The sequence below is a fragment of the Balaenoptera physalus genome, assembly GCF_965194825.1.
Source record: "Balaenoptera physalus genome assembly, chromosome: X".
In the NCBI taxonomy this organism is placed as follows: Eukaryota; Metazoa; Chordata; class Mammalia; order Artiodactyla; family Balaenopteridae; genus Balaenoptera; species Balaenoptera physalus.
In genome coordinates this window covers 133,955,036-133,977,707 of record NC_138903.1, presented here as the reverse complement: position 1 = coordinate 133,977,707, position 22,672 = coordinate 133,955,036, and the positions used below count along the sequence as shown (strand labels likewise).

Sequence of the window (22,672 nt, the reverse complement as noted above, 5' to 3'; positions counted from 1 at the left end):
GCAGGCCTGGCGCAGGCGCTGGTTCGTGCTGCGGCGAGGCCGCCTGAGCGGCGACCGCGATGTCCTGGAGTACTACCGCAGCCAGCGCGCCCGCAAGCCCATCCGCGCCATCGACCTCAGTGAGTGTGCCGTCTGGAAGCACGCGGGCCCGGGCTTCCTTCGTAAGGAATTCCAGAACCATTTCGTGTTCGTTGTCAAGACTGCATCGCGCACGTTCTATCTGGTGGCCAAGACGGAGGAGGAAATGCAGGTGTGGGTGCACAGCATCAGTCAGGTGTGCAACCTCGGCCACCTGGATGACATAGCAGGTAATAGCGGGCGGGGGCTCCTGAGGCTAAGGGGGGCGGGGGCCGCTGCGCTTGCGCCGAGGAGCTCCGGAAAGGACCCGGCGGCCGAGCCACGAGCCACGCGCGCTGCCCGCGGAGCGTGACGGGCCACTTCGGTGGCTTCAGAGCCGCAGCTTGGCTTTGCTCTCGTGAGCTACAAGGGAGCGCATGCAGTGAAAGCAAAACGTGGGTGGGGACGTCCTGTACGGCCCTGATTTTCCCCATGCTGCTGCTGCCGGTTTTTCTAGAAATATCAAATATCGCTGTCTTTTAAAAATTCTAGGAACTCCAGCTTTTCTGTTGCCTACTGGGTTGTTCAGTACTAGAAGGTAGAAAGACAGAACTAAGCTACTTGTCGTAGGCAGGTAACGTTTCCTCTTATCTCCAAGTGGCTCAAGGTCTCTGCAACGGAAATGAGCTCTAAGTTTGCTGTGAGCCATTTCTGGGCAGTGGAAGCAAATGACCCATGAGGCGCTTTTTCTCTCACTCTTGCTCTCTCTCTTTTACACACACACACACACACACACACACACACACACACACACACACACACACACACACACACTGCCCTTTCTATATAATATACTGGGTATAAAGCACTTGGGGTTACAGTGAACTCCCCTTCATGGATTTTGTTCTTGAGGCCCTGGCACCATGCCCTGATCTTCAAACTATGAGACTTCGAATCTGCTTTCTTTTAGTCTCTTAGTCTAGCCGGCAGAACCTTACCCCTAAATCCCATGGCCTGCAGTTGCTTCAGCATTTGCCTCGTTACTGTATGCTTATCATCTGCCACTGAAATACCCACATTCTAACGCTAGGTGGCGCCGAAGTCAGAGTTGCATCTCTCTTTAGACAGACGTGAGGGTGTGTGTGCTTCCTGCCAGCGAAGTCCTTTTCTTTTCATGACCCAGGGAAGCTTACTAAGTGAAGCTACTCAGTCACACCGCTGCTCACGCTTCACCCCAGTCCATACATTCAGCCCACACTAGATACATGTCTTCGCGTCATGTTATGTGTCTCCTCTGTTTGTTTCCTCATCTGGGAGTTATGCTAAAATATAGATACATAACATGTGTCCCAATATCCTAAGGGGAACAGAAACAAGTAAGGCACCAGGCAGGAAACAGAAAGCTCTGGCCTGAAGTTGGAGGAAGCCAGAACCCTCCATGACCTCTTTTGTTCCCTGTAGCCCCCCTCAGTTTTGACGAGGATGTAGGGGCTAAGTCCTCTTCATCTGAGAACCAAGCCTGTATTAGCTCGTCTCATCCCCAGACCGATTCTGTGGCATATGTACTATGAGCATAGGCACTTTACAGATAAGGAAGCTTGGAGCAAGCAGGTGACTTGCCCAAGGTCAGGACAGCTAGGTACTAGAGCCTGGACTTGAACCCAGGCCGTTCTGGGCCACTCTGACTCAGGAATCCTGAATTCCTGCCAACTTGGTTCAAAAGGGAAATAGAAGCAGGCCTTTCATTGGGAGTTTATGAATGTGGACTTTACCAGCCATCACAACACTTTGTTTCTTTCATTCCTTTTCGTTAGACATCACTAACAGTCAATCATTAACGCTGTGAGGGCAGAGTTAGAACGGTTCCAGGCACATAGTAGGTGCAAGAGTAGGTATGTATATAGACATAAATAGACATATATCTACATATGCATGTCTGCATATGTGCACAAATGCTTATGTAAGTCTATGTACATATATTTGTTACACATAAATATGTGTGTGTATATATATATATAAAATGTAAGTATATTTGTTGAGTGAATAAACAGTGATGCAGAGCTGTGGCCGAGGGCCATGAAGAGGCTGTGTGTAGACTATCTAACTGCAGATTTTTAGGCCAAGAATCCTTGGGTTTTTTTGCTCTTAATTGATTCAGCACTTCACTCTTGGAACGTTGGCCTTCTTCCCCAGACATTGTTTATAGCTTGGGGAAACGGTCTCCTCCATCAGTACAAACACCAGCTGTGATTTTCATCTTCTCTTTGGCCTCTTAGATGCCATTTGAGAAACTGTGTTCTAGCCATTCTTAAACGTTCAGCTGGGAAATGATTTCTCCTGCAGATTCTGTGGAGAGCGGCTCTCGCGCGCCTTTCTGCGTGCAGCCCTCCGCCGCCAGCTCCCTTCACACCGCCCCTGCTGTCAGCTCCCTGCCAAGAGATGACCCGAGCACTAGTACGGTAGCCACTGAGAAAACCGGAAGTGAGTCAGGGTTTCTCTTCCTTCCTGATTATCTGATTCTGTCCAACTGCGAGACGGGAAGACTGCACCACGCCAGGTACGCCTCCGGCCGTTGAGCTGTAGCATCTTCTAGTGGGTGTATGTGCACTCCCCTCTCTTCCTGCTGCCGCCAGGGCAGGGACAGATCCCTATCAACCACTACCGAGGCCGAAGCTTGTGGCACACCAAGTAGAATGACTCATGCATTTCAGCACTGTGGCTTTCCTTTCTAACCTTGCATTTTCATACGTATCTTACACTTAGAGGATGAAAAAAATCAACGAGCCATTTTATCCCCTGCATCAAGGGGTTGGTGTCACCGAGGGTTGTAGAGGCGACATTAGAGGCATGGGTGGGTGGGTGGCTTTCTCCCTCAGACTTCTGCCAAGGGTGTAGCAGTACCAACTACCGCTGCCGGGGACTTGCTGCCTCTCAGTCAAATGTATGTGCTTTTCTTCCCTCAGTCTCCCCACCAGATGTGACAGCTGGTCAAACTCGGAGCGCTCCCTGGAACAGGCGTCCTTCGACGACGTTTTTGTGGACGGCCCGCAGCCACTGCCCTCCGGGAACCTGGCCTGCCCCTCACGCCCTGGGAACAGTTCTCAAGAGGCCCCTTCCACGAGGCCCCAGGCTGCCCTGATCTGGACAAGAGATGTCAATGGCCCGTCCAGGGACCACTTTTCTTTACCAGTGCTGGAAACTTCCTTAAATTCCACCGTCCAGGGAGATCAAAACCAAGCTTCCTTGCCCTATGCGGTAAAAGGACTAGATGTTATGTCCAACACGCCACCTCCCCGCCCCCCTAAGCCGAGCCATCTCTCTGAACGGCGCCACGAGGAGCAGCTCCCGTGTGGTGGGCCCAGTGGCATCAAGAAGCCAGAAGGCGCTGTGGTACCGAGAAGAATCTCTCTCTCCGGTTTAGATAACATGAGAACCTGGAAAGGTAAGTGTCAGATGCTAAACTTCGGTACCGAGACAAGCCTGGCTCCTCTTTCCTCCTTGTGTCCACATGAGGACGTTGTCCAGCATCCTTCGCTCAGGCCAGCCCAGTGCCCCGGCAGGGTCAGGCCCCGGCTGGAAGCGCACACCCCGAGCAGCAGCCCTCACTCCCCGGCTCCCCACCCGCCCCGCCGGGAGAGGTGTACGTGGGTCCCTGTAGATGCTGCAAGAAGTCAGATCCCTGGTCCCCTAGTCATGGCCTTGCCCACACGATGGGCTCCCCACCTGAGACCACGCTCCTGGTGTTTGTTTGGAGCCACTCCGGGATCCACTTGGTACAGAAGGTGGTGTCTTTTGCCTCAGCTGGGCCCAGTTCCATCCGTTTCCTTTCACATGCAGACTGAGCACTGAGGTGGGAGACCATACCTCTTGTCTCTATTTTTCAACAATCCAATCAGCCTCATCTATCATCCCACCTGACATGTTCTTTCCAAATTCTACCTGGCTGAAGTGATGTGGCTTTTTGCCAAGCTATCACCATCAAGATAATGCTAAACCAGCCCTATCAGCTTAGTCCCTGTTTGGCCTTTTTCTGGAAATCGGTTGATTCTCACAGGGTTGCCTTGCATGCGCACTCTCTCTCTCCCTCTCTCCCTCCCTCCCTCCCTCTCTCTCTCCCCTCTCCTCTCCTCTATCTCCATCCAAACGTTGGACTCTTTTACACAAAGGTAAACAAAGGCTAAAACTCATGGAAATGGAGGTTTTGACCATGAAACCAAGAGCAAAACCACAGTGCTGGACAGAAGCCAAATGGCTCTGATAAGGCAGAGGGGACGCGGGCCATGGATCGTTCTGCCTTCCCCATGGAGCTCCCCCAGGAACCGATGTCTGTACGCGGCGGCAGAGTGGGCTCAGGTTCGTTACCATCCCCGTGGAGCTCCAGTGACCTGGCAGCCTTGACCATCCCCGCGGCTCTCCAGCCCCCCTCTGCCGTCGGTGAAGTGCCCGTGGCGGGGAGTGTGCGTCTCAGCTCTGCTGTCTCCCGTCGGGCCCCCTGCTCCAGCCTCCACCACTGCCACTCTCTTTTTTGGGGGGGAAGGGGCTACTAAATTATTTTATTGGAAGGAATAGTAGAAATGAAAGAACTTAAGTGGGTGTTTTGGTACAACTTATAGAAAAGGTAAAGGTAACCACGACATTCATGCCCCGCCTTGGCGACCAGGGAAGTCACCCCCCGAGGCTGGCTCATTGTCACCGTGTTCCAAGGTGTGCTTGTCAAAGAGAGACAAGCTGCTGTCATGGTCACCCAATTCGTTGATGGATCTCACCTCTTATTCAGGTGATGAGTCTCAGTGAAATGACACAAGCGGGGGTCGTGTTGTCATCACTTTTCCAAGTGCAACACATTCTGTTGCATTCAGCTGCTTGCTCTCCGAGTCGTCATGGTTTAATTTCTTGATTTCATGACGATTTTGGGATTCAGCCACCTTGTTGCTTCTGCCCAAACAGTGTCGAACGGGAAGAATTTCTGGGAACAATTAAACAATACAGAAATATATACTATCTCTTCTTTATAAAGCATAAATGAAATCTGAATATATTTACTGTAATACAACTCGTTATCCTGAGATCACACCACCACCATTCTTGCCTGCCTCTAATCTGTTTTCCACACGCAGTCAAGTGGTCTCTTAAAAAATGTAAATCAGATAGTCAGTTCCTTGCTAAAAACCAATCTAACGGCTTCTCTTTGCACTTGGAATAAAATCTAAATTTCTTAGCATAGCGTGCAAGGCCCACTGGGATCTATCGTGCCTACATCCCTTATCCTTCTTTTATTTTTCTTCCGGTTTTATTGAGATGTAATTGACGTACAGCACTGTATGAGTTTAAGGAATACAGAATGATTTGACTTGTATACATCGTGAAATGATGACCACAGTAAGTTTTGTGAGCATCTGTCATCTCATGTAGATACAACATTAAACAAATAGAAAAAAATTTTTCCTTCTGATGAGAACTCTTAGGAGTTAGTTACTCTTGTTAACAGCTTTCATATATGACATGCAGCACTGTTATTTATATTTATCTTGTCCTGCATTCCATCCCTAGTACTTATTTATCTTAGAATTGAAGGTTTGTACTTTTTGACCACCTTCAGACTTTCATCCAGTTCCCCCTCCCCCAATGCCATACTCTCAACTAGGAGTGAAAGCGCAGAGTCCTAACCACTGAACCACCAGGGAATTCCCCTTCTTATTTTTATGGTTTTTAGTGAAGTCTTGCATATCTCATTAATGTATTCCCATGCATTTGTTATTTTTTACATGATTGCCAATGGTATTTTACTTTAAATAATTTCTTTGCTGTTGCATACAAATAAATCAGCTTTATATTTTGATTTTGTATCTACCTTTTCTAAACTATATATTTATTTGCATTTTCTTTGTATACAATCATATCACATGCAAATACTAATAACTTTGTTTTTTCTTTTATAACATATCTTTCATTTTCTTTTTCTTATGTCACTGCTTGGGCTAGGAAGGCCAGGACATCTTTGAATAGTAGTATTAATAACAGGGGTCCTTGTCTTATTCCCGATCTCACATGGAAAGCTTCCAATGTTTCACCATTGTAATGTGGTTTGCAGCAGACTTTTATAGACGCCATTCATTAGATTAAGGACGTTCTCTGATATTCCTACTTTGCCAAATGTTATTTTTTAAAATCATGAAAGGGTATTGAATTTATTGACACATTTTATGATCATGTGATTTTTTTCCCCTTTATCCTGTTAACGTGAAGAACTTCGCTGGCCAATTATTTTTTGCAGTATAGCTGGCTTACAATATTATATTAGTTTCAGGTGTATAGCATAGTGATTCAGTATTTTTAAAGATTATACTCCATTAAAAGTTATTACAGGGACTTCCCTGGCAGCCCAGTGGTTAGGACTCGGCGCTCTCACTGCCAGGGCCCGGGTTCAGTCCCTGGTTGGGGAACTGAGATCCTGCAATCTGTGCAGCATGGCCAAAAATAAAAAAGTTATTCCAAAGTAATGGCTATAATTCCCTGTGCTGTACAATATATCCTTGTTGCTTATCTATTTTATACATAGTAGTTTGTACCTCTTAATCCCCTACCTTATCTTGCCCCTCCCCCTTTCCCTCTCCCCACTGGTAAACACTAGTTTGTTCTCTATATCTGTGAGTCTGCTTCCGTTTTGCTATAATACATTTATTTATTTTTTAGATTCCACATACAAATGATATCATACAGTATTTGTCTTTCTCTGTCTGACTTACTTATTTCACTAAGCATAAGAGCCATCCACATGGCTGCAAATGATAGAATTTCATTCATTTTTATGGCTGAGTAATATTCCATTGTATATATGTACCACATCTTCTTTATCCATTCCTCTGTTGATGGACACTTAGGTTGCTTCCATGTCTTGGCTATTTTAAATACTGCTGCTATGAACAATGGGGTGCATGTGTCTTTTTGAATTAGAGTTTTCATTTTTTCCTGATATTTGCCCAGCAGTGGGATTGCTGGATCATATGGTAGCTCTAGTTTTAGTTTTCTGAGGAACCTTCATGCTATTTTTCCATAGTGACTACACCAATTTACATTTCCACCAACAGTGTACAAGGGTTCTCTTTCATCCACACCCTCACCAGCCTTTGTTATTTGTTGCCTTTTTGATGATAGCCATTCTGACAGGTATGAGGTGATACCTCATTGTGGTTTTGATTTGCATTTCTCTAATAATTAGAAATTTGGAGCATCTTTTCATGTGCCTGTTGGCTATCTGTATGTTTTCTTTGGAAAAATGTCTATTCACGTCTTCTGCCCATTTTTAAATCAGGTTGTTTGTTTTTTTGACATTGAGTTTTATGAGCTGTTTATATATTTTGAATATTAAACCCTTGTTGGTCATATCATGTGCAAATATTTTCTCTCATTCTGCAGGTTGCTTTTTGTTTTGTTGGTGGTTTCCTTTGCTGTGCAAAAGCTTTTTAAGTTTAATTAGGTCCTGTTTGTTTATTTTGCTTTTATTTCTTTTCCTTAGAAGTTAGCTCCAAAAAATATTGCTATGATTTATGGCAAAGAGTGTTCTATGTTCTCTTCTAGGAGTTTTATGGTTTCAGATCTTGCAGTTAGGTCTTTAATCCATTTTGAGTTTATTTTTGTATATGGTGTGAGGAAATGTTCTAATCTCACTGTTTTACATGTAGCTGTCCAGCTTTCCCAGCACCACTTATTGAAGAGACTGTCTTTTCTCCACTGTATATTCTTGCCTCCTTTGTTGTAGATTAATTGACCATAGGTGTGTGGCTTTATTTCTGGGCTCTCTATTCTGTTGCATTGATCTATGTGTCTGTTTTTGTGGCAGTATCATTCTGTTTTGATTAATGTAGCTTTGTAGTATTGTGTTAAGTCTGGGAGGGTTATGCCTCCTGCTTTGTTCTTTTTCCTCAGGATTGCTTTGGCAGTTCAGGGTCTTTCATAGTTTCATTCAGGGTAAAAATCCATATGAATTTTGGGATTATTTGTTCCAGTTCTGTGAAAAATATGGGTATTTTGATAAGGATTGCATTAAATCTGTAGATTGCTTTGGGTCGTACGGACACTTTAACAATATTAATTTTTCCAATCCAAGAGCGCAAGATATCTTTTCATGAGTTTGTATCATCCTCAGTGTTGTATAGTTTTCAGAGTATAGGTCTTTCACCTCCTTGGTTAAGTTTATTCTTAGTTATTTTATTCTTTTTGATGCAATTTTAAACAAGATCATTTTCTTGCTTTCTCTTTCTGATAGTTCATTATTAGTGTATAGAAATATGACAGATTTCTGTATATTAATCTTGTATGCTGCAACTTTGCTGAATTCATTTATTAGTTCTAATAGTTTTTTGTGGAGACTTTAGGGCTTTCTATATAAAGTGTCATGTCATCAGCAAATACTGTTTACTTCTTCCTTTCCAACTTGGTTGCTTTTTATTTCTATTTCTTGTCTGACTGCTGTTGCTAGGACTTCCAATACTATGTTAAATAGAACTGGCAAGAGTGGGCATCCTTGTCTTGTTCCTGAATTTAGAGGAAAGGTTTTCAGCTTTTCACCGTTAAGTATAATGTTAGCTGTGGGTTTGTCATACATTCCCTTTATTGTGTTGAGATATGTTCCTTCTATACCCACCTTGAAGAGAGTTTTTATCATGAATGGATGTTGAATTTTGTCAAATGATTTTTCTGTGTCTATTGAGATGATCATGTGATTTTTATCCTTCCTTTTGTTAATGTGGTGTATCACATTGATTGATTTGCAAAAATTGAACCATCCTTGTGTTTCTGGAATAAATCCAACTTGATCCTTTGATGGTATATGATCCTTTTTATATATTGTTGGATTTAGTTTGCTAATATTTTATTAAGGATTTTTGCATCTATATTCATCAAAGATATTGGCCTGTAATTTTCTTTTTTTGTAGTGTCTTTGTTTGGTTTTGGTATCAAGGTAATGGTGGCCTTGTAGAATGAATTTGGGAGTGTTCCGTCCTCTTCAATTATTTGGAATAGTTTGAGAAGGATAAGTATTAGTTCTTCTTTATATGTTTGTTAGAATTCTCCTGTGAAGCCATTTGGCCTTGGAGTTTTATTTTCTGGGAGTTGTTTTTTTTTTTTTTAATACAAATTCATTTTCACTACTAGTGATTGGTCTGTTCAAATTGTGTGGTTCTTCTTGTTTCAGTCTTGGCAGGTTGTATATTTCTAGAAATTTTCCAATTCTTTGGCATGTAACTATTTGTACTATTCTTTTATGATTTTTTAAATCTCTGTGGTATCAGTTGTTATTTCTCTTGTTTCATTTATTTTGTTAATTTGGGCCCTCTCTCTTTACTTCTTGGTGAGCCTGGCTAAAGGTTTATGAATTTTGTTTATCTTTTCAAAAAAGCAGCTCTTGGTTTCATTGAACTTTTCTATTGTTTTTTGATCTCTATTTTATTTATTTCCTCTCTGATCTTTATTATTTCCTTCCTTCTGCTGACTTTGGCCTTTGTTTGTTCTTCTTTTTCTAATTCTTTTAGGTGGTAGGTTAGGTTGTTTATTTGAGATTTTTCTTGTTTCTTGAGGAAGGCCTGTATTGCTGTAAACTTCCCTCTTAGAACTGCTTTTGCTGTATTCCATAGATTTTGGAGTGTTGTGTTTCCATTTTAACTTGTCTCAGGTTATTTTCTGATTTCCTCTTTGACTTCTTCATTGACCCATTGATCTTTATTAGCATATTGGTTAGTCTCCACACATTTGTGCTTTTCCTATTTTTCTTTCTATAATTGATTTCTAGTTTCATACCGTTGTTGGAAAAATACTTGATATAATTTCTATCCTCTTAAATTTGTTGAGACTTGTTCTGTGGCCTAGCATGTGATTTATCCTGGAGAACATTCCATGTGCACTTGAAAAAAATGTGTATTCTGCTGTTTTTGGATTCAATGTCCTGTAGATAATAAGTCCAACCAGTCTATTGTGTCATTTAAGACCACTGTTGCCTTACTGAGTTTCTGTCTGGATGATCTGTCCATTGATGTCAGTGGGATGTAAAAGTCCCCTACTATTATTGTGTTACTGTCAATTCTTCCTTTATGTCTGTTAGTATTTGTTTTATATATTTAGGGGCTCCTGTATTGGGTGCATATTTGTTAATGAGTGTAATATCCTCTCTTTTTATCGATCCCTTTATCATTATATAGTGTCCTTCTTTGTCTTTTGTTATAGCTTTTGTTTTAAAGTCTGTCTTGTCTGATAGAAGTATTGCTACTCCCACTTTTTTTGTTATTTCTGTTTGCATGAAATATTTTTTTCCATCCCTTCACATTCAGTCTTTGTGTGTCTTTAGCCCTGAAGTGAGTCTCTTGTAGGTAGCATATTGAAGAATCTTGTTTTTAATCTGATCAGCCAGCCTGTGTCTTTTGATCGGAGCATTTAGCCCATTGACATTTAAAGTAATTTTTTTTTTAAAGAGCTATTCTTTTTTTTTTTAATTAATTAATTTTTTTTTGGTTGTGTTGGGTCTTCGTTTCTGTGCGAGGGCTTTCTCTAGTTGTGGCAAGCGGGGGCCACTCTTCATCGCGGTGCGCGGGCCTCGCACTATCATGGCCTCTCTTGTTGCGGAGCACAGGCTCCAGACGCGCAGGCTCAGTAGTTGTGGCTCACGGGCCTAGTTGCTCTGTGGCATGTGGGATCTTCCCAGACCAGGGCTCGAACCTGTGTCCCCTGCATTAGCAGGCAGATTCTCAACCACTGCACCACCAGGGAAGCCCCTAAAGTAATTATTGATAGATATGTATTTATTTCTATTTTATTACTTGTTTTCCGGTTGTTTTTGTAGGTCTTCTCTGTTCATTTCTTCTTCTTTTTGTGTCTTCCCTTGTGGTTTGATGATTTTCTTTAGTGTTATGTTTGTGTTCCTTTCTTTTTAGTCTTTGTGTATCTATTGTCGGTTTTTCGTTTGTGGTTATCATTGGGTTCATATATGTTGACCTATAACTGTATCTACTTGTTTTAAACTGACAGTCATTTAAGTTCAAACAAATTCTAAAAGATCTATATTTTTTACTCCCTTCCCCCACATTTTGCATTTTTGATGTCATATTTTACATCTTCATGTCTATCCCTTAACTCTTTATTGTAGTTATAGTTGATTTTATAATTTTTTGTATTGTTATCTTTGTATTGGCTTATTTAAGTGGTTGATCCTCAGTCATTACTATATATTTGCTTTTCCTAGTGGGATTTTCCTTTTCCTATAGATTTTTCCTTCTTTTCTGCTTAGAGAAGACCTTTTAACATTTCTTTTAGGATAGGTTTAGTATTGATGAACTCTTTTTGTTTTTGCTTGTCTGAGAAGCTCTTTATCTCTCCTTCGATTCTAAACGATGATCTTGCTGGGTAGATTATCCTAGGTTGCAGGCTTTTCCCTTTTAGGACTTTGAATCTATCACTCCACTCTCTTCTGGCCTGCAAAGTTTCTGCAGAGAAATCAGCTGATAGCCTTATGGGGATTTCCTTGTAAATGACTCTATTTTTCTCTTGCTGCTTTTAGAATTCTCTATCTTTAACTTTTGCCATTTTAATTATGATATGTCTTGGTGTGAGTCTGTTTGGGTTCATTTTGTTTGGGACCCTCTGTGCTTCCTGTACCTGGATATCTGTTTCCTTCTTTAGGTTTGGGAAGTTTTCAGCCATATGTTCTGCAAATACATTTTCAATGCTTTTCTCTCTCTTTTCTCCTGGAACCCCAATGAAATGAATTGTTGGTATGCTTTTGATAGTACCTAGAGGAATGGAGTTTTTTATATGCTTTGATGTAAATCAAATTAGACCCCTTTGGCAAAGAAGCTTCTGGTCTTCACGACTTGCCTTGCCCTGGTAGAACTACTTCTGAGTGAGATGGTGAGGGGTATGGGAGCACCCCAAGCTAAAATGCCACGGATTCTCAGTGTTCTTACCGGATGTCCAGTAGTTGTTTTTTTTTTTTCAATAAATCCTTCCCAATATAATATACAACAATTTTGTTGTATGCTTTGGGTAAATTTTCAGAGTCCCCAAATAGTTGTGCTTGACTTTTTAAAAATAATTTTGTACACTTGTATCATTGTTTTTTGGGGAACGGCTTTTCTGAGCTCCTCATTCAGCCATTCCAGTAATACCACCTTCCTCTGTATGCTAATATTTTTGTGGGGTGAAGTAGAAAAGAATAGCTTTATTGTTTTGCCAGGCAAAGGGGGCCAGAGCAGGCAAATGCCCTTAAAACTGTGTGTCCCAACTTGGAGAGGGTAGTGACGTTTGCTAATATTTTATTTAGGATTTTTGCATTGTTAATCATAAGTGATATTAGTCTGTACTTTTCTGATATATTTTATGTTTATCAGGTTTAGCTACCAAAGTTATACTTGCCTCATAAAAAGAATTAGAAATATTCCTTGATTTTCTAAACTCTTGAACAAATATGTGAAGCATTGGGACTGTCTGGTCTTTGAAGTTTTGGTAAAATTGTCTGTTGAAACCATCTGATCTTCGTAACTTTGTCTATTTTATTCTTTGGAAATTTTTTGTGTCAATTTTGCTGTAGTGTATTTTTTGGAAAATTATCCATTTCATCTAGATTTTAAAATTTATTTGTGTAAAGGCATGCAGAATTGTCTCTTTTTAAAAAAAAATTTCCTCTGTTTCAATGATAATTTTTTCCTTGTCAATTCTTATTTTGCATATTTGTGCCCCCCTCTTTTATTGATTAGATTGGCTAGTGGGTTGCCTTTAGGTTAAATATTTTCCCCAGGAAACCAAGATTTTGGTTTTTTAAAATTAATTCCACTTTTTCTCTGTACTCTATTATTTTTTGCTTTTATCTTTATGATTTCTTTTCATTTTCTCTATTGTTCTTTTTTAGCTTTGAACTGGTTATTTAATTCATCTGTTTCATTCTGTCATTTTTATCAATATAGTGTTTTAATAGATTTTACATTCTGGGTAGAATTGACCATTTATTTATTCTGGGTACTTGATGGGCCCTTTCAATATTAGACTTGAGTGTTACTTTATTTGTGGACCTTTTCTTGGATTATGATTTCAGTATTTTGTAAAATTAATTTTTATTGGAGAATAGTTCTTTACAATGTTGTGTTAGTTTCTACTGTACAGCAAAATGAATCAGCCGTATACATATACATATGCCCCCTCCCTTTTGGACTCCCTTCCCATTCACATCACCACAGTGCATTGAGTAGGTTATCCTGTGCTATACAGTAGGTTCTCATTAGTTATCTATTTTACACATAACATCAATAGTGTATATATGTCAATCCCAATCTCCCAATTCATCCCACACCCCGCTTCCCCCATGGTGTCTATACATTTCTTCTCTACATGTGTGTCTGTATTTCTGCTTTGCAAATAGGATCATCTATACCATTTTTCTAGGTTCCACATATATGGGTTAATATGTGATATTTGTTTTTCTCTTTCTGACTTACTTCACTCTCTGTATGACACTGTCTAGGTCCATCCATGTCTCTACAAATGACCCAATTTTGTTCCTTTTTATGGCTGAGTAATATTCCATTGTATATATGTACCACAACTTCATTATCCATTCGTCTGTCGATGGACATTTAGGTTGCTTCCATGTCCTGGCTATTGTAAATAGTGCTGCAATGAACATTGGGGTGCATGTATCTTTTTGAGTTATGTTTTTCTCTGGGTATATGCCCAATAGTGGGATTGCTGGGTCATATGGTAGTTCTATTTTCAGTTTTTTAAGGAACCTCCATACTGATCTCCATAGTGGCTGTATCAATTTACATTCCCACCAACAGTGCAAGAGGGTTGCCTTTTCTCCACACCCTCTGCAGCATTTGTTGTTTGTAGATTTTTTGATGATGGCCATTCTGACTGGTGTGAGGTGATACCTCATTGTAGTTTTGATTTGCATTTCTCTAATAATTAGTGATGTTGAGCATCTTTTCATGTGCTTCTTGGCCATCTGTATGTCTTCTTTGGAGAAATGTCTATTTAGGTCTTCCACCCATTTTTTGATTGGGTTTTTTTTTTGATATTGAGCTGCATGAGCTGCTTGTATATTTTGGAGATTAATCCTTTGTCAGTTGCTTCGTTTGCAAATATTTTCTCCCATTCTGAGGGTTAGCTTTTCATCTTGTTTATGGTTGCCTTTGCTGTGCAAAAGCTTTTAAGTTTCATTAGGTTCCATTTGTTTGTTTTTATTTTAATTACTCTAGGAGGTGGGTCAAAAAATATCTTGCTGCGATTTATGTCAGAGAGTGTTCTGCCTATGTTTTCCTCTAAGAGTTTTATACTGTCTGGTCTTAATTCCATCAATCTCCATCACATCTTTCTGAGCTGGGAGTTATTCTCTTGCTTTAAGATGATGTTGACTCTTCAGTTTATTTCTCAGAGGCAGCCTGGCTTTTCACATGTCCAAGTTCTAGGAAGACACTTTGCTCCGGTCCCCACGTGCTGAGGGCCCTTTTTGGCGGTGTTCCCCGCCACCAGCCACCATCTCCTCCCGTGGGCTCTCGCAGTCCGGGGCCCCTGACTTTCCTCCTTCTCCGCTTGCTCTCTCTCAACATGAGCCAGTGCTCATCTTCCTACTCTTTGAATATTGAGAGTCTCTAGGATTTTATATTTAAACTTTTCTCAATATTTACAACCTAGATCATCTCCTCTACTCTTAGGTTTTGACTGCCATCTCTAAGCAGGTCTCATTTGAATCTAGGCCCATATATCTTGCTACCTTCTGGACATCTCCTATTTCAGTTCAACAGTTATTCTAAATTTTTACGTCACACTGTTTATGTCACATCCGTCTCACAAATGTCTGATCCTGGATTCATCCAGCTCTCCTCTCTCTCCGGATCTGTACCTGAGGCGCTGGCTCTTGCTTCAGAAATTCATGGTCACCGATTCGCGCCGCTGCTCTGCAAAGGCTATCGCTCTTTTATTCACCCCGTGCTCCTGCTCATCACAAGGGCTATTTCACGCCTGCTCTCCTCTCCTCAAACCTCCAGCTCTGCCTCTACCATCTCTAAGTGCAGAAAATTCACGTAACAAATGCAACGAGCATTTGTTAATTACTTGCTCTGACTCTCCCCAGTTCACAGAGAGGACTGAAGCCATCATACAGCAACCTCTTCAAAACCTGGTCCGCTTTCCATCTGCGGGGGGAAGGCGTTCTGACTGCCCAGCTAGACTCAGTAGCAAGTCTCTCTCCCTCTCTGGAGCTGCACACAGGGCCCTGAGGTGCATAGGTACTTGGAGCCTAGTATCAACTGATGTTTTCCGCATTTTTCACCACCCTGCTTGTTTCCTGCAGGTGATGTAGAAGGCCAATCTTTAAGACACCGAGATAAGCGGCTAAGTTTAAATTTGGTAAGTTTGGTACTTGAGTTTCTTTAAGCCTCAGTTTTTACCAAAAAAAATAGCCTGACCTATTTATGTTCCCATGATGTTTTTTGAGACAGCACTGTGAATCTCTGAGGACCCTTCCAGTCTCCCATTAAGGCTAAAACTTGTCTGGGAGCTACTGGACTTCCTGTGCTGTGAGGACCCTGCCAGTTCTAATGGTCCAGACGCTTCCCCGAACTTGGGGTACCTGCTGAAGTCATCACATGATACTTAAAGCATTTGCATAAATTCATTAACCTCTGTCTTCCAGCATGAGATCTAGGTGAGTCATCACCTACCTCACGATAAATCCAGAGGCAGAGCTTGAGTTAGAGGCTTGTCTGACTTTCCTAAGAAAGTTCAAAGTTATTCTTGGATAATCTGCAACTGAAATGCCACGTGCAGCCGAGGCTGCCCCCTGGAAGCAGTTTCCATGGATATTCTGTGCTTTGCCTTGCAGCCGTGCAGGTTCTTCCCAATGTCCCCTCCGGCTTCCACCAGCACTGAGGACAGCTACGTGCCCATGGGCCCCCAGGCCATCGCCTCTGCTCTCGGACCCCACTGCAGCCCTGACGACTATATCCCAATGAGCTCAGGAAGCATCTCCAGCCCATTGCCTGAGCTCCCGGCGGACCTGGAGCCTCCCCCCGTGAATAGAGATCTCAAGCCTCAGAGGAAACGTAAGTCACTTCCCCAGGCCTGCTGTGTGGGACTGGGCAGGAAGGTCTGGTGGCCTTGTGGAAAAGCTTCCCTCCTGACCGTCTCTGGGAAGGGGACACTAGAGAAACCAGCCCAGAGGCCTGGGAAGCACAAGGGCAGGGAGAAATGGCTGGGATTGAGTGGGGAGGGCTGAGGAGCCCTGCTGCCCCAGATCGTCAGGATAAAAGGAACCGGGGGACTTGCAATCACTGTGGCCCGGCAAATGCAGCCTCCGAAGCCAAGTTCATTCCAGAGGACTCATCTTTGGCTGCTTCCCTGACAAAGTCCCAGAAATAAGTGAGGATGGGTGGGAATGGAACCCACCTGGCCTCTCTTTGTTTAGACAGCACTTAAATGTAATCACAGTGTCCACCTTGTGTAAGGCAGCCAAGAATGGCCTTTGACACTGATCCCTGAATGTAGACCTGGTCGTATGCCACGTCGCTCAGTGCCCGCTAGCGCCCGGCAGAAGAGGTGTGTGGGGCAGGGGCACGTGGAGGTGAGCGGCAGGAACAGGCAGGGAGGAGGGTGAAGAGGGGATAAGCAAAAGCAGGTCAGAGTAACTTGCTAACTTCCTTTTTCACTCGTCGTCACCTGCCCAGTAGGGCTGGGCGATTCCAAGGCAATACCTGGTACCGTGACCGCGACCCCTGACACTCTATTGGCTCCATCGCCACCTCTACTGCTTCAGGTGGCCACGCCCAGAGCTGGAACTAAGTCATCTGCTTATGCCCGGTCCGCTCCAGCCTCCCCCTCTTCAATTCGAGTCAAATCACATTTCTGGGGGAGGCACAGATGAGGAAGCAAGCAGGGAGAAAGATATGTCCAAACCACCTGGAAGAAAAAGTAGAGTTATTCAATAGGTACTAAATAGGAGAACAGACCCTGTCTCGTGAGCTTTAGAGGAAATAGCCATTCAGGCTGGTCAGAAACCATTTCACAGGAACCTGTGACTTTGAGGTAGATACTGTTGTTTTGCTCAGTGACTTTCCTGTAGCAGCGCTGTGCAACAGAACTTTCTGTAACGAAGAAAATGTGGCTGTTGAACAAGTGAAATGTGGCCAGTGCAACTGAATTTTTAAATTTTATTTAATTTTAATGCATTTAAATTTCAACAGCCACATGTGGCTAGTGGCTACCACGTTGGATGTTAGAGTTCCAAAAGACCTAGTGATGGAGGCGCAGAGATTTTGGATGGACGTGTGGTTGTGGATTAATGGAGACGTGTGGGCCGGGGGGAGCTGGTTCTTATGCGCGTGGCTCCGGGGATGGAGCCTGTGGCCCAAGCAGCAGAGGCGGGGGGTGAAGCCAGGAGGCGCTGCTCGGTGAAGCCGAGACCAGGGTGCATCACAGCCGGGAGAGACCTTCTCCCCGGGGGCTACACGACGCATATGTCCTTTCCAGCTCAGCACCTGGCGGGTCTGAGGCTCCTGGGAAACTGATTGAGCAGCACGAAAGTCACTGGCAATAGGGAGCAGAGTTAAATACTCTCCACCTGTGTGGCCTAGTGGAGGAAAGAGCTAGAAAACCAAGCTGGTCAAGGCAGCACTAGAGGAATACGCTCACGACCAACTCAGCAAGGCCGGCTGCTGAGGCGGATGCCAAGGCTACTGCAATGAACAAGCCAGAAAACCCTGTGCTCCCAGAACGCGGTCGGCCAAGAGCCGAATCAGATCATCACAGCTGAATGTGGCGTCACGAAGTGGGCGAGCGCTGTGAAGCGTAAGCACAGGGACTCAGGACAACCCATGAGCCGGGCCTTATCTTGCCTGCAGGTCAAAGAAGGCCTTCCTAAGCAGGACATGTTGAGCTGAGACCTGAAGATGACTCTTAACTAGGCAGAGAGATGGGGAAGAAAGGTACGGTTGCAGTTTGGGACACCTAGAGCCACGCCTGACAGTGAGTTCTCAGTAAGTGTGTAGTGACTGGATGTAAGCCCAGCTGCTCACGTGGCCACTGGCTCGGTGGTCATCCCCTCTGCTCCCAGTGAGGCAGGGAAGGGTAGGACAGCGAAAAGCACCATCATCACCAGTACTGCTCGTAAGTAAATGTGGATCTGATGGAATGGCATAGTTTTATAGTCTTCAGTTTCTGGCCTTGAACCCCTGAGAACTTACCATGTTGGTTGTCATGTGTTATCTTGTAGCACGGTCACCTCCCCTGGACCTGAAAAGCCTCTCAACCATCCAGGAACACACGTCTCTCACCAGAACCCGCACTGTGCCTTGGTGAGTCTTTGATTGCTCACAGGGGCCTCATCTGGTGCACTCCCAGTGTTACTCAGGCCTCGGTGGCTAAAGGTAGTCGAAGCCCACTCGATCTAGCTTAAGCCGAACGAGGGATGGGATTTATTATCCCGAGCCGGAAGTGTTTTGTAGGTCACAGAGGAAGGACCATAAGTGAATCTCCCAGGACAATGGGATCGGGAACGAGAGTGCTGCTGGGAACCTCTCTCTCACGTCTGCTTCTCTGTTGCACAATCCTCACGGCCTGAGATAGCTGTCCCTTAGATCCTTATTTACATGCTACAACCCTAGTACCAACAGAGAAAGGTTCTTTTTTAATCCCAATTCACATGGACTCAGTAGACAAACCCCCAAATGTATCTGCACTCTCTCATCTCACCTTGTAGCAATTTCAGTCCTTGTAGGAATTTCAGAGTCCTGAGCCTGGCCTGGGAGTTTCTTAGTTCACCCTATATGCCGCAGGACACAATGGCTCTGTAAAGCAGAATTCTGCAGTGAACTACATTTCCAGACAGAACTGCAGAGCCTTGGCCTCTGCTTCTAACTTGGGAGTAGGATGAAAGTGGATTCATAGTCTTGGTCTCATCCTATCAAAGGAATGACCACACTTCCTTACTTTTCCTGGTTGCTTTGAATGGAAACAAGAGCCTCAAAGGAGCATTTTTGTTTTGTTTTGTTTTTCTCTAAATGATATGATGCCTTGGTCTCTTTCTAGAAAGCTCATGAGCTGTGTCACATGGAGGGCCTGGAAAAAAAATAGCCTTTGAGAATTGGGAACCCTTTGCCCCATAGCAGGACGGCAGCTGCGGGGTAGTCTCTCTCCTGGTTCAGGAATTGCTTTGGCCAGAAGGAAGTTGCATGGGGAAGCGGGGGCGAGGGGCGAGGGCCGAAACCCCAGAGGGGCCATGTCAGTTCTTGGCTGGCTTTCAGAGCAGCTGTAAGACATTGCTTTGACCTCATCTATATTTCTGTTCTTAGCAATCGAACCAGCTTTCTCTCTCCAGAAAGAAATGGTATTAATTCTGCAAGATTTTTTGCCAATTCTGTTTCCAGAGAAGAGGAACAAAGCTACATGCAAATGGTAATCCTATATTTTTCACACCCTTCTTATTCTTCACCCCAATCTATATTCTTACCAGTTCATTGTAAAGGAAACATAGCGTTCAGAAAGTCCCGTAAAATCTTAAAACAATTACTTGACTGTAATACCAGCTTACAGTGTTTTCCAGACTGGGAACAAGTTGTTATGAAGTCGGTTTTCTTTCCTGCAATATTCAGCTCCTCGTACCATTTTGAGGCCACAGTTTTAAGTATACCCAGGGCTGCAACGTGTAATGGGAAAATGGAAATGCTAGCAATTCTTTTCACCATGGCTGGGATATCGTGTTTGACCCCAGTAGGTTTGTAGCTCCCTGGATGCCCAGAGTCTAAGCTGTGAAAACTCACACATTGGATGTTCCCTTCCACCACACCACCGGGTAGCCCTGCCCTGACTGCCTCCGAACCTTTACCAAAGATGAATCACTTAGAGTCCTGTTGGGAGGGTGGCCCAGTGTCCCAGGTCATGGATGGGTCTAGTCTCTGGAGACTCCTGGTAGAGTCTTTCTGTGGCCCAGAGTGCACAGAGACCCGACATCTCGATCCTTTGATGAACGATTTATGGTTCAATCTCTCCTCCTGCCCTCTGTTGTCCCTTCCATTCTCTCTACTTTGGATTCTGTTGAGAATGGGTTACTGAAGAGAAAGAGGGTCTTTTAGCACCTCTGGCAATTATCAGGCCCTTTAGCCAGATCTTTAAAATGTAGGGAACTCTAGAGAGAATCTCTGTTTAAACTATGAAATTTTGAAAAAGAGATCTTAGAAGGACAGTGTTCAAGGCACTGAGACTATATACTTTCGAGAAGAGAACTCTGCCTTCCTATACGTGACAGTAACAGGCATTTAAAATTCTCAAAACAGTCATCTCCAGTGAAGCAGCAATTAAATGCTTCATTTTGCCTTTTTATTTGACAGATTAGAAAGTGCTGTGAGTACCCATATGCAGGTGGAAAGTGGCTCATATCCAGTCTGCTGTGGTATCCCCAATATTTTTCACACTTAGTAATGGCCCTTGGGAAACTTCTAGAAGAAAACACTCTTATAAAAGATACTGCCCAGCTGTGCTTTGTCTCCAGAGAACAGAGAAGGGAAGTGAATCTATAGCCTCATAGAAGCAAGTGCAGAGTCATTCCAGACACTAGCAGTTATTTCTGATCTTTGAGGTTGTGAGAAAGACCAGTGTTTCGTTAACAACATAATTCAGGATTGGTTTCTTGCCTGTTTATAATCATTGATTAATGACTGTCTCTGTACATTACTAGGCAATATGACACAGTAGATTAAGAGCCCAGAAAACTGGCTGAAGGAAGGTAGCTCTGAGGGAACCACCACATAAATGAATTTAAAGCCTATCCCATCTCATTCAGTTGTGTGTTTTAAATTCAGTAATATGATATTTTCAAATGACTTTGATTTACATTATTTCAGTTGTTCCACAAAACAACCCATTTGGTAGACAGAACTAATATAATTCAGTTTCGATTTTGTACATAATCATATGCATAATTTTTTTCTCTTTGAGGACAAGTTCTTATCTGAATGTAAAAATTTAGGCTAGGGGCTGAAATACAAGTTTTGTTTTATTAAAGTCACCTATCCTTCTTTAGCTACTTTATTTTTTAATGAAATATAGTTGACGTTCAACATTTTGTTCGTCTCAAGTGTACTACATAATGATTGACATTTGCATGCATGAATGAAATGATCACCATGATAAGTCTAGTAAACATTTGTCCCTCTATGACACTACAATATTATTGATCCTGTTCCTTATGCTGTAGAGTACATTCCCATGGGTTACTTATTATATAATGGAGGTGTGTACCTCCAAATCCCCTTCACTTATTCCGCCCACTCTTCACCCCCTCCCTTATGGCAACCACCCATTTGTTCTCTGTATCTATGAGTCTGTTTTCTTTTTTTGTTTTTGGCTTTTTGTTTTTTGGCTGCGTTGGGTCTTCATTGCTGCGCGCGGGCTTTCTCTAGTTGCAGTGAGTGGGGGCTACTCTTCGTTGTGGTGCGCGGGCTTCTCATTGCGGTAGCTTCTCTTGTGGAGCACAGGCTCTAGGCGCATGGGCTTCAGTAGTTGTGGCTCGCGGGCTCAGTAGTTGTGGCTCGCGGGCTCAGTAGTTTTGGCTTGCGGGCTCTAGAGCACAGGCTCAGCAGTTGTGGCGTGTGGGCTTAGTTGCTCTGCAGCATGTGGAATCTTCCTGGACCAGGGCTCGAACCCGTGTCCCCTGCATTGGCAGGCGGATTCTTAGCCACTGTGCCACCAGGGAAGCCCCTGTTGTTTGGTTTTTGTTATTGTTTTGTTTAGATTCCACGTATAAGTAAGATCATGTAGCATTTGTCTTTCTCTGACTTATTTAACTTTTGCATAACAGCCTCTAGATCCACCCATGTTATCATAATGGCAAGAGTTCTTTTTTTTTTTTTTGCTGGGTAACATTCCATTGTGTGTGTGTGTGTGTGTGTGTGTGTGTATATATATATATATACACACACACATGTACATACACACACACATATATATACACATCCATATAACACATCTTTATCCATTTATCTATTGATGGGCACTGAGGTTGCTTCCATGTCTTGGCTATTGTAAATAGTGCTGCAGTGAACATGAGAGTGCATGTATCTTTTCGAATTAGTGTTTTTGTATTTGGGGGGGGGAATATATACCCAGAAGTGAAATTACTGAATCATATTTTTAATTTTTGAGGAACCTCCATACTGTTTTCCATAGCAGCTGCACCAATTTACATTCTCACCAACAGTGTAAGAGGGTTCCCTTTTCTCCACATCCTCACCAAATTTGTTACTTGTGTTCTTTTGATGATGGCCATTCTAACAGGTGTGAGGTGATGTCTCATTCTGGTATTGATTAGCATTTACTTGCTGATTAGTGATGTTGAGCATCTTTTCATCTATCTGTTGGACACCTGTATGTCTTCTTTGGGAAAATGTCTATTAAGGTCCTCTGCCCATTTTTTAATCAGGTTGTTTGTTTTTTTGCTGTTGAGTTGTATTTGTTATTTGTATATTTGGGATATGAACCTATAGTCAGATGTATCATTTGAAAATATCTTCTCCCATTCAGTAGGCTACCCTTTTGTTTTATTGATAGTTCCCTTTGCTGTGCAAAAGCTTTTTAGTTTGAT

General features: G+C 43.1%; 1 protein-coding gene across 3 annotated transcripts in view; it reads left to right on the top strand.

Moving 5' to 3' along the window:
• The window catches only part of GAB3 (GRB2 associated binding protein 3), a 57,131-nt gene that overhangs the window by 27,631 nt on the left and 6,828 nt on the right, over nucleotides 1–22,672 (top strand). For 2 of the 3 annotated variants that reach the window (XM_082447847.1, XM_082447846.1), the window contains exons 2-8: nucleotides 5–308; nucleotides 2,401–2,614; nucleotides 3,021–3,499; nucleotides 15,392–15,447; nucleotides 15,923–16,142; nucleotides 18,308–18,389; nucleotides 19,386–19,488. In XM_082447847.1, the coding sequence (XP_082303973.1) occupies nucleotides 5–308; nucleotides 2,401–2,614; nucleotides 3,021–3,499; nucleotides 15,392–15,447; nucleotides 15,923–16,142; nucleotides 18,308–18,389; nucleotides 19,386–19,488 (1,458 nt within the window). Of the gene's footprint in view, nucleotides 1–4; nucleotides 309–2,400; nucleotides 2,615–3,020; nucleotides 3,500–15,391; nucleotides 15,448–15,922; nucleotides 16,143–18,307; nucleotides 18,390–19,385; nucleotides 19,490–22,672 lie in introns of those variants that run through there. The other variant, XM_082447848.1, reaches the window with a different exon arrangement.